The sequence below is a fragment of the Monoraphidium neglectum genome (assembly GCF_000611645.1).
Source record: "Monoraphidium neglectum strain SAG 48.87 unplaced genomic scaffold scaffold00968, whole genome shotgun sequence".
Classification (NCBI taxonomy): Eukaryota; Viridiplantae; Chlorophyta; class Chlorophyceae; order Sphaeropleales; family Selenastraceae; genus Monoraphidium; species Monoraphidium neglectum.
The window spans coordinates 10,109-19,916 of NW_014012660.1; the positions used below are offsets into that span (position 1 = coordinate 10,109).

General features: G+C 63.2%; 4 protein-coding genes across 4 annotated transcripts in view; 1 reads left to right on the forward strand and 3 right to left on the reverse strand.

Annotated features, from left to right (window-relative positions):
• The window catches only part of MNEG_6127 (hypothetical protein), a gene marked incomplete at both ends in the record, with an annotated part of 11,325 nt that extends 9,710 nt beyond the window's left edge, over positions 1-1,615 (forward strand). Inside the window, 4 exons of the mRNA XM_014045396.1 lie at positions 14-225; positions 679-757; positions 973-1,077; positions 1,307-1,615. Coding sequence (XP_013900850.1) covers positions 14-225; positions 679-757; positions 973-1,077; positions 1,307-1,615 — 705 coding nt within the window. The remainder of the gene's footprint in view (positions 1-13; positions 226-678; positions 758-972; positions 1,078-1,306) is intronic.
• Positions 1,616-2,575: 960 nt separating this feature from the next.
• Positions 2,576-5,620, reverse strand: MNEG_6128 (hypothetical protein; the record flags this gene model as incomplete). The annotated part of the gene is made up of 11 exons (XM_014045397.1): positions 2,576-2,694; positions 2,951-3,017; positions 3,243-3,272; positions 3,436-3,481; positions 3,694-3,757; positions 3,979-4,067; positions 4,358-4,406; positions 4,558-4,615; positions 4,734-4,860; positions 5,047-5,111; positions 5,591-5,620. 11 exons carry the CDS (start codon positions 5,618-5,620, stop codon positions 2,576-2,578), a joined length of 744 nt encoding a protein of 247 aa, XP_013900851.1.
• A 550-nt stretch (positions 5,621-6,170) lies between these two features.
• On the reverse strand, positions 6,171-6,893 carry MNEG_6129 (hypothetical protein; the record flags this gene model as incomplete). The annotated part of the gene is made up of 1 exon (XM_014045398.1): positions 6,171-6,893. One exon carries the CDS (start codon positions 6,891-6,893, stop codon positions 6,171-6,173), a length of 723 nt encoding a protein of 240 aa, XP_013900852.1.
• Positions 6,894-7,497: 604 nt separating this feature from the next.
• MNEG_6130 (ATP-binding cassette, sub-family F, member 3) lies at positions 7,498-9,647 on the reverse strand (the record flags this gene model as incomplete). The annotated part of the gene is made up of 6 exons (XM_014045399.1): positions 7,498-7,626; positions 7,943-8,015; positions 8,308-8,351; positions 8,780-8,859; positions 9,219-9,267; positions 9,639-9,647. 6 exons carry the CDS (start codon positions 9,645-9,647, stop codon positions 7,498-7,500), a joined length of 384 nt encoding a protein of 127 aa, XP_013900853.1.
• Positions 9,648-9,808: the final 161 nt, after the last annotated feature.

Consider the following 9,808-nt stretch of genomic DNA (forward strand, 5'->3'; position numbering starts at 1 on the left):
GCCGCCGCGGCAGGGCGACGCCGCCGCAGGCGTTGAGGGCGCCGCCGAGGACGAGGGCGAGGGCGGGGCGGGCGCGGGCGCCGGGGCAGGGGCGGGGGCGGGGACGGCGGAGGGCCCCGAGTACCCTGATCTGCCGCGTCTGAAGGACCCGTCTCGCGACATCAACCAGCGGCTGAGCCATGACCTGATGGCGGCCTTCCTGGACGCCGTGGTGGTGGGGCGGCAGTACCACAGGCGAGGAGGGGGGCGTGGTGGTTGGGTCGTGTTGGGGGAGGGTTCGGACCACTGCGTCGTGATGGGTGCGTGCGCTCGTGGCATCAGGTGCAACTTATGAACCCCCACGCCCCAGTTCGTGGGCTGTCGTCCATTGTGCCAGTGGTGGCTTTGAGCGTGCTTAGAATTACAGCGGTCTGAGGGTGCCCTGGGATGCGCCACGGGGTTTCGGCTGCCTGAGGGGGAGGGTGTTGCCGCCCATCCCTGTGGCAGGGGGCCTTTATGATCGCAGCGCGTTGTGGCCGCCACCACACCCGCCATGCGCACCTCCTCCGGCATCACAGACGGTTCGGCGCCTTGCCATCACCCGCCTCGGCTCCGCTGTGCGAAGCCCGCGCGACACCGCGTTCCCCCCGTCGTACTTGCAAACGTTCGGCCGCCGACCTCACCCCAACCAACGAGCAGGGGCAGCGGCGACCGCCACTTTGTGCGGCTGGACACCTACCCCAAGTTCGAGGGCTACTCCCTAGAGGAGTTTGACCAGGTGACACCGGGGTTTCACCAGGGCGTGTCAACGGTTTGCTTGGATTACCGCAGCATATGGTTTTAATTACCTGCCTGGCTGGCCTGAATCCGACCCTGTCAGTGCTGGTTGATTCTGTTGAATAAAGGTTGGAATGTCGAAGCTGAAATCATTTGCTTGCTGACGGTAGAGGTGAACGCGTGCTGACACCCGTTGACCTACCGCCGCCGCCCCAGGTGCGCGAGGGGGAGCTGAGCCTGCTGTCGCGCCGCGTGGCGGAGCGCGAGGACGACATGATGTGGCGCGAGTTCAGGGACCGGCTCTACTACAACCTCGGACTGGTGAGCGCCCGCGGGGGCACGGGTGGATTTCACTGGGCTGTTTGAAAATGTCGATGGGCGGTTTTGGCGGCGGTTTCCGACACGGGGCGTTTGCCGTGCAAGCCTGGGGGCCGGGTACCAGCCCAGTCTCCCCGGGTCACAAGCAGTGGGGTTGACGCAGCGCAGCCAGCACGATGCAGCGCGCTCAGTTACCAAACCCTCACTCATGTTCGCGTCGCACGATTCGCAGGCCGGCCCTGGCCTGTCGGACACCCACGGGCACGCGAAGCCCCAGCGCCCCGAGGAGGGCTGGTCCTGGGTGGTCCACGACACCAGCCGCCACTGGAACAGCAAGCACGAGCGGAAACAGCAGAAGGAGCAGCAGCAGAAGCAGCAGCGGAAGCCCCGGCCTGGTAAGGGCGGGCCCATGCCGTACGTGGCGGAAGCGGACGGGCGGCTGAGGGCGATGGGGGAGGAGGAGGCGTACCTGCAGCAGCGGCGCACCCCGCGCGAGCGGCGGCGCTGGTTCGCGCAGAACCGGCGGTTGGGGACAGGCTGAGCGCCGGCGCCGCAGCGTCGTTGCGGCTTGGGTGCAGCAGCGGGGCAACCTGGCACCGCGCCAATTGCCTCTCTTTTTTTGTGGAATTTTGGCGGCTTGGGCCGTGGGCGTGATTTTACTCACGCCAGGCCTCCTTGCACCGGTTGGCGGTTCATGCTTGTGCACAGCGTGTGTAATGAATCGCCTATCGTTTTCTGCTGTCATTGTCTTTGTGGCTTTTGGTGACAGCGCAACAGTAAGCAACCAACTTTACTACCAAAACCCAGTGTTTCCAAGTGGCAGCAATTCAGAAAGATCAAGTGGCAACAATCCAGGATGGTGATGAGAACCGAGAGAAGTTACACGAGAGAAGTTGCACGCTCAAGTCGCAGGCTATAACAGCCTCCCCAAATCCTGCCGTGCCGCACAGCACATGGCGTGTGCCCTCGCCGCCCGCCACAAAACGTCGCGAGAACGGTGCAGTTGCAACAAGTTCAATAGTCTAAAGACTGAGGGGGTGCAACCGCGGAGCAACGCCCCACCCTCTTGGCGGCATGCGCCAGCGCAGGCGTCACGATGTAGAGCACAGGAATGATGCGGGCAGCATCGCCTTTTCATCAGACACCTCAACACCCCTTCAGCGCCGCGCACAACGCAACGCGACGCGATGCAATGCGTGACGTCAGGACCCCTCACTCACACCCCTTCCCCCGTCATCGCTTGCGAAAGCCCGCCCCAGAACCCCGCGGATGGATGCAACCGCCAGGCAGTCGTCTCAAGTCAGGAAATCAAGTCGCGTTGGTACAACTCAGGGCGGTCGCGGATGACGCAGAGTGCCCTCACCGGGCACGGCGGAGGCTTCGCTTCTCGGCAGAAACATCAGCACAGCCAGCAGCGCTGGCTGCACTTCGCCACGGTCGCTGCAGATGCGGAGACAACATCGCGCCGCTGCCACCTCTTCTTCTGCGTGTCATCAGGCACTTAGGGGTTGCCTGTGTACGTGACGGGGCCGCCGGCGCCGACGGGGGCGCCGGGGCCGGCGGCGGTGGTGGGCAGGCCCTGCTGACCAGCGTAGCCGGGACCAGTAGTCTTGGCCACACCTGGCAGGGGTGGAGCGTACAAGCGGATTGAAAAGATCAGCTTGGCAATAGCATCGATGGTCTGCCATTGCAACACCTGACCGTACCAAGCAATATATAACTTTATTAGGGTATTATCAACGCAGCAGACCATGCAATCACCTTACCCTGCCTGACATGACAGTGCCCCCCTGCAAAACAGAGAAACAAGGCAGACTTCAACCCTCCACACCCCCGCCTAGACACCAGTCGCGACAATTTTCAACATCCCCCCCACCTGCGCGGCCGCGGCGGTTCTCCCAGTCGGTGCCAATGGTCAGCAGCAGGAAGATGCAGCCAACAACCTGCAGTGATGGTGGTGTAACAGCCATAAGTAAGGATGGGTTAAGGCTGCCGTTGACGAACCAAGCTGAGGACAACCTGGCTGTGCAAAACAACGCATATTTGAAGTGCACGACGGAGCAGCGGCGTCCTGTGTTGCAACACAGGGAGTAGTCAGTGATTTCACAGCAACACAGGTGTCCATCGACGAGAAATGCTCAAAGGGCACCAAACATAAACACACGCACCGTCATGATGGCGCCGGCGGCAGCGGTGCGCTACGCGGTGTGCAGACGAGGACGGGGTGAGAGCGAGAGCGTAAATCAGTGAAATGAAGCGAGAGTTGAGACACATGAGTCGTGTCTTCAAATTTAAAGCAGGACCGAGGGATTATCACCATCCAAGCGAGCAGAGAACAAGCCCCTCCCAGCCAGGCCGCACCATGCTCATCAACGGCTGGCCGCTACTGAAGGGCGAAGAGTCCAGCCTGCGCAATTCACAAGAGAGGGGCACAGGGGTCAGCAGCAATTCAGCGCTGCACGCGTGTATACATGGGCAGCACAACGCTGACGCGCGGGGTTCATGTGTAGAGGTACTGCAGGGTGCCGCAGCCCTCTCGTCGAACCGCCCGATTCAACCGCGCCGATTGGGGGGTTTCCAGTCGGTAAACAGTCACCCAAGCAAGCCGACACCACTTACGCCGCGAGGGTGGCCTCTGATGCGATCATGAAGAGCAGCGTGTTGATGGTGAACATGCCAATCCCTGCTCAGACAAGGAAAGCGGGGCGAGCAAGGCCGGCGGTGGGATATACCAAGCAACGCCATGACCCGACCACTTTGCATGGCCCAGCCAATAAACACTGCATGGCCTGGGCGATCCCTTGAGGCAGCACATGCATCACAGTAAAAACTTTCAAAGCTTTCGGATCACTGGCGAAGACATCGGGTGCCCAGCCCGACTGGGCTGGCGTGTGTTGCACTCACAGAAGGGGCGGCTGCTGGACAGGCCGTACTTGGGGCCCGAGGCGACGAAGGCGCCCAGCAGGGTGACCAGCAGGAAGGCGATCATGAACCTGGGTTTATTGGCAGCGGGAGGGTTCAAGAGGTTTTGAGAGAGGGATCGTCGGTGGGGCAAGGGGATTCTGGGTGGTGAGTGTGCTGTGCTGCACGTTTCAAATCAAAAGTCAGAGCCAGAGTGGCGACATCAGCGGCGAGTGAACGAGGGCGGTAAGGCGTTGCCAGGCACAGGTGCACCAGATGCAGGCGGCGCACTGAAAGGTGACAGGTGGCAAGATCGCATGCCGTGTGCAGTGCAGCAGAGCCTTCCGAGTCAGGATGACAGACATGACGCATGGCGACTCACCAGTAGAAGCGGAACAGGCGCAGGCAGGGCAGGACGCTGCCGCTCCAGCCTGCACGAAGTGGATGGGGCGGCATACGCGGACAGGTCAGCTCAGTAATCATGACTGCCCTGCAACCATTTGCCATTCAACATCCTCAACCCCCACAAACCCGACTTGGAGAACCCCCCTCGATAGCGGACAATGCACCCAGGCTGCTCACCGAAGATACCCTGCGTGCCAAAGGTGTTGAGGTTGTCCGGGGCCGCCTGGTAGGGGACCTGTCAATGGGGAACCACGCAGGCAAAACACAAGATCTACGTTAGTTTGATGAGTGCTTCAGGCACGCCTCAGCGCCAGCACCGTGCGTCCAGACAAAACACAAAACACAGACAGAACACAGCACCCGGGGTCACGACCCGGGCGAAGCAGGGCCGTAATCGTGCGCGCCTGCGTCTGGCCCAGACCGGTGGTGCCATCAGCGCAGGTGCGCTGGAGGCTGGCGATGCCCGCCAGGAACACCACCCTGGATTTGTAAAGGGGAGGGGATAGTGGCGGCAGGAGGCGTGTTTGCCGGGGGCGGCGACCCAGGGCGGCGATGCGGAGCTTCTGAGGCATCACCGCGCCACGCGTTCACACGCCGACAGAGCGAGAGCGCCGTCAGGCGGCAGGCCAGCTGGCCGCAAGCGCGCCTGTGCCGCGCGCCACCCACCAGGTGCAGAAGGTGAAGACCAGGGCGGGCCAGGACATCACGCGGGTCAGGATGTTGGCACGCATCTGGGGTGGGGGGAGGGGGGCGAGTCGCATTGCTGACACGGCCAATGATGATGACAGTGCGATGCAACACTGCGCACACACTCAGGAGCAGGATAATGACATGCTAACATTCGATCTTTATTACCTTGATAGGCTGGTCGATGTCCGCGGGAACAGGCTGACGGGGCCGAGCGGACAGTGACAGCGAAGCAGGCTCGAGGGCGAAGCACACAGCAAGGACTGCACTCTGAATCGGCTCGCGTCGATGATATGTTGTGCGAAATATGGCAACTGAATGCCCTTTGAACTCGCAGTGCTCCAACGGAGCGGAATGTGTGACGTCACCTTGACCAAAACGAAGTCCAGGGCAGCGCTTTAGATCGAACACAGCAATCACCCGCATGTTTTACAGTCTATGGGCGTCCTCGCTCAAGTTGAGTCCCAGTGACACACTGCCCCGCGCCCGGTCGCGTGCACCGCTGGCGCACCCCCCCACTCACCGGATTGTATTTGGAGCTGTGACTGCCCATGCCTGATGGCGCAGCCACAGGCGGGCCAGGCCTCTGATATATCCAACCACCAGTGCATTGGCGCTTGCGGTACCCCTGCCAGCAACCCCTGGCGGTGTTGACGCCAATAGCCTTGTCCTGAGGCAGCAGCGGGTGCGACCAGGGGTTTCCTAATCCTGCCAGCTGCTCCCATCACCTGCATCGACACCAGCCGCCCGTCACCCCCGCGCGCTCCAGCTCACCCATCACGTCGCGCCTGCTGACCAGCCCAGCGCACACCTTGCTCACCCCGATGTCACTGTAACAGCACCCTGGTCAGCTGCTGCCCACTTGCCTGCCCCGCTGCTGCTGCGTGGTGGCAATATAATGCATGTCACCCGGTACTGGTCCTGCTGCCCCCACCACCGTGGCTTGGGGCTGCCACTGTCGGTCACGACGCTGAACAACCCTGCAGCCGAGGCGTGTCAATGCAACAGCACGACGCAACCTCGACTCGATTACATAAACCTTGACAAACAGCACACTCTGAATTTTACAGCCCGAATGCTACCTCACGCGTGTCCTCAGCAGGTCAGCTTCTAACACTCGCACCGCCGCCGCTCGCGCTGCCGCTGCCACTCTCTGTCACCTCGGCAGACCCCCCCTTGCTGCTACCGCCGCCGGCCCCCCACCACAGCCACCGTCGCCACGACCCGGCTGCCTGCTGCTGCTGCTGCTGCTGCTGCTGCTGCTGCTGCTGCTGCTGCTGCTGCTGCCCTCCCTGCGAGGCTGCAGCTTGCTGCTGCTGCCCCTCCCGCCGCTGCTTCTCGCACGGCACGCAATCGCCCGCCTTTCCCGCGGCGGCGGCCGGCTGCGGATCCATGATGTCCCGCGGCGCAGCTATGCCGCCCTCCCCGGGAAACATGGCGCGGCAGCTGACCAGGTCCCACGCCCCCTCCCCTAAGGCATTGTATAGGATGTTGCTGCGCATCCCCGGCCGCCGCCGCGCGCGCGCGACGACGTCGGTCGTGCGGGTGCTGCCGGCGACCTGGAACGTGCAGTGCGCGACCGAGTCGCCGTGGGAGAAGCCCAGGGTGCCGTCGTACCAGGGGGCGGCGCTGTAGGGCGCCCCCACAAGTGCGGCGACGTCCCCAGTGGTGGATACACGCTCGAGGGCCTTGCGCCGCACGTGGCAGAAGGTGTAGATGTCACTAGCCATGTCTGCGACGAAGTAGAGCGCGATGCTACCTACTAATCCCTTGGCCGCTGATTTGAGCAGCGGCAGCACACGTTGTGGCTGCGATGCTGAGGCCATCGTTCTGGCGAGCGGTGATCTGACGCCTTTGGACTTGGAACGAAGGATGGACCGGTTAGATTAGGACTTGGTGTCCTGTGAACCAGGGCGCAAGGGCTGGTTAGCTGGGGCTGGGCCCCCATTGACAGTTGACTGATGTGCTGACGCTGCCGCCGCAGGTCCTACCCCATTCAAATGCACACCCGCAGCTGTATGCCCTGACCTGGACATCATGAGGCTGATCTTGCCACCACATGCACTAGTCCGTTTTATTTATACAGCTCCGGCAAGACATGCGCCTCAGCCCACACGATCCAGATTCAAATGCGGAAACCGTTGCCTCACAAGGACACATACCGCCATGCGCACGACATACGCACGACATGCAAACAGCGCCAGCGCATGATTTCCGCGGTCGGAGCGCCCCACAAGGCGGCGCATCCCCAGCTTCCGCACAGCGCCGCGTGCACCCCAAACAGAAACCCCGACCCAGGCCCGTGCCGCTGCAACCCTCAGAACAGGCCGGCAAACCCCCGTCCGCAGCAGCGGGGCGCATCGCCCCGCACCGCGGCGGCGCGACCAGCCTGCCGCACTGTGGGCCGCACAGCGCAGGGCGCTGATCACGTCATGTTCTCATGGTCCTGAGCCGCGCCTTGTACTCTTCAAACGTGCCGTGGAAGGGGTTGACCTGCCCCCCTTCGCACATCCACAGCTCGTTGACCGTTGACTCGATGAGGTACTGGTCGTGCGACACCTGGCGGTGACGGGCCGGGGTGACAAGCCGGGGTGATGGGATGGGGTGACAGGCCGGGTGACGGGCCGGGTGGTGGTGGTTATGGTGGGGGCGCTGAGAACATGCAGACGGGCGATACTGGGGAAACGGGGGGAGGGGGGGTTGCAGCTGCGCTTGTTGATGTTGATGCGGCTTGATTGTCGCAGCTCGTGGGGGCGTGGGGGCGCGGCAGAGGGCTGTCGGCTGGTAGACGGGATTCTTTGTCACAAGGCCCCCTACCCCCCCCTCCCTGGACTCTGCAGCCCGTGGCGCCCCCCTCCATACGCAAGGCGCCCACCATGAGCACGCCGCCCTTGAACAGGGCCAGGCCCTCTATCAGGGCGTCCACCGCATCAATGTCCAGGTGGTTGCTGTAGAGGAGCGTCGGTTGGCGTCGGTCGGGGGCGGTTGGGGGCGGTTGGTGGCTGTTGCAGGGGCGCAGTCAGGCCGGGCGGCCGTCGGCCCCGCTGCCGGCGGCTGCCGGTGAAACAGGAGCGACAAAAACGTCCCGCGGAAGGCACATGCCTCGCTTGCAGTGCATGTGCGGGGGCCGCTGCATGGGCCAGCAGCGGGGCACCCTGCGTCAGTGGCGCCGCTCTCTGCCCGCGCTTGATGCGCCCGCTGCTTCCCTGGACCCTGGACCCTGATCCCCTGAACCCTGACCTGGGCTCGTCCAGCAGCAGCAGGTGCGGCTTGGTGAACGTGAGCTGTGATGAGAGGGGTGCGGGGGTGGGTGGGGCCGCTTGGGCGCTTAAAACAACAAGGAGCAGGGCGGATGTGGCCGCTCGAAGCTCAGCCCTGTTTGTGCCCCGGGCAACGGCCCGTTGGTGCAGTGCAAAACGAGTGCATACGTGTGTGTGTGTGTGTGTGTTTGTGTGTGTGTGTGTGTGTGTGTGTGTGTGTGTCTGTGCGCGCCTGTGACTAGGCGAGGGGCAAGGGTGCCTTGCCCTGACCGCGTGTGGGCGTCAACACGCCAACCTCCACGCGCCGGCTGGCCGTTTTGGTGCGGTACGACCCTCCCCCAGGCTTGAGGCCGGAGTGACGTGCGCATGGCGGCCGCAGCCCTCGCCCCCCCTTCCTCCGCTGCCGCCTTAATCTTCACGCCCTTCTGCCCCTGGGGGGTGGCAGTGCTCACCTTTGCGAAGGCGACCCTGCTCTTCTGCCCTCCGCTGAGGGTGTACAGCGGCTGCAGCGCCAGGGGGCCGCTCACGCCGACTGCGGTGCCGGAGCGCCGTGATTGAGGGAGAGGAGAGGAGTGAATGGTTACGGTATGCGAGGGGAATGCATCGCGGCATGCAAAGGGGGTTCAAAGGGAGGGGGGTTCAAAGGATGGGGAGGTCATCAAAGGGTGGGGCGGGGGGGATCGATTGAATACAAGGCTTCAAACATGCGAAGAGAAGACGTCAGCCTGCCAGGAGCGCAGCACAGAGGCAAACAGAGGCTGACTGGGGGTGCTGCGCCCCGTTACGGTTTGCAAGGGATGGGGGGGAGGGTGAGTGGCAGCTGCCCCTCCAAGGCCCCCTCCAATTGATGATGCGTCGCGTGGGAGCGCCCTGGCGCCCCTCCCCCCTCACATTTTCCGAGGTGGTTGCGCGCCTCCTGGTCCTTCAGGTGGGGGTAGGCCTGCGTTGGTTTTGAGGAGGGGGAAGGCAGAGCACACCCTCGCACACCCTCGACACACACTTGCGAGGGGCTGAGCATGCAGCGTGGGAGGGTTACAAAGATGTGGAGAGTTTCGACTCCAGATGTGAGGGGCTCCCCGGGCAAAAGAGCGCAAATGTGCTCGCGCACGCGCACTCTCACACACACACGCACGCGCGCGCACACACACACACACACACACACACACACACACACACACATGCGCGCGCACACACACACACACATACACCCACACAGAAATTGTGAACGCGTACGCGATACATAATCCGGTCTCCAGCAGTCAAACCGGTTTGCAGTAATTCTACATGTGACCCCAACCCCCAGCCCAGCACCTTGAGCATGATGGTGACGGGGTTGAGTGCCAGGTCCAGGCCGTCCACGTGGTGCTGGCTGAACACAGCCAGGCGCACCCCGGGGTTGCGCGCCACATAGCCCACGACAGGCTCCAGGGTGCCTTGGTTTGGGGTGGGGGGCAGTCGGGGGTCGTCGGGGTTTGGGGGCG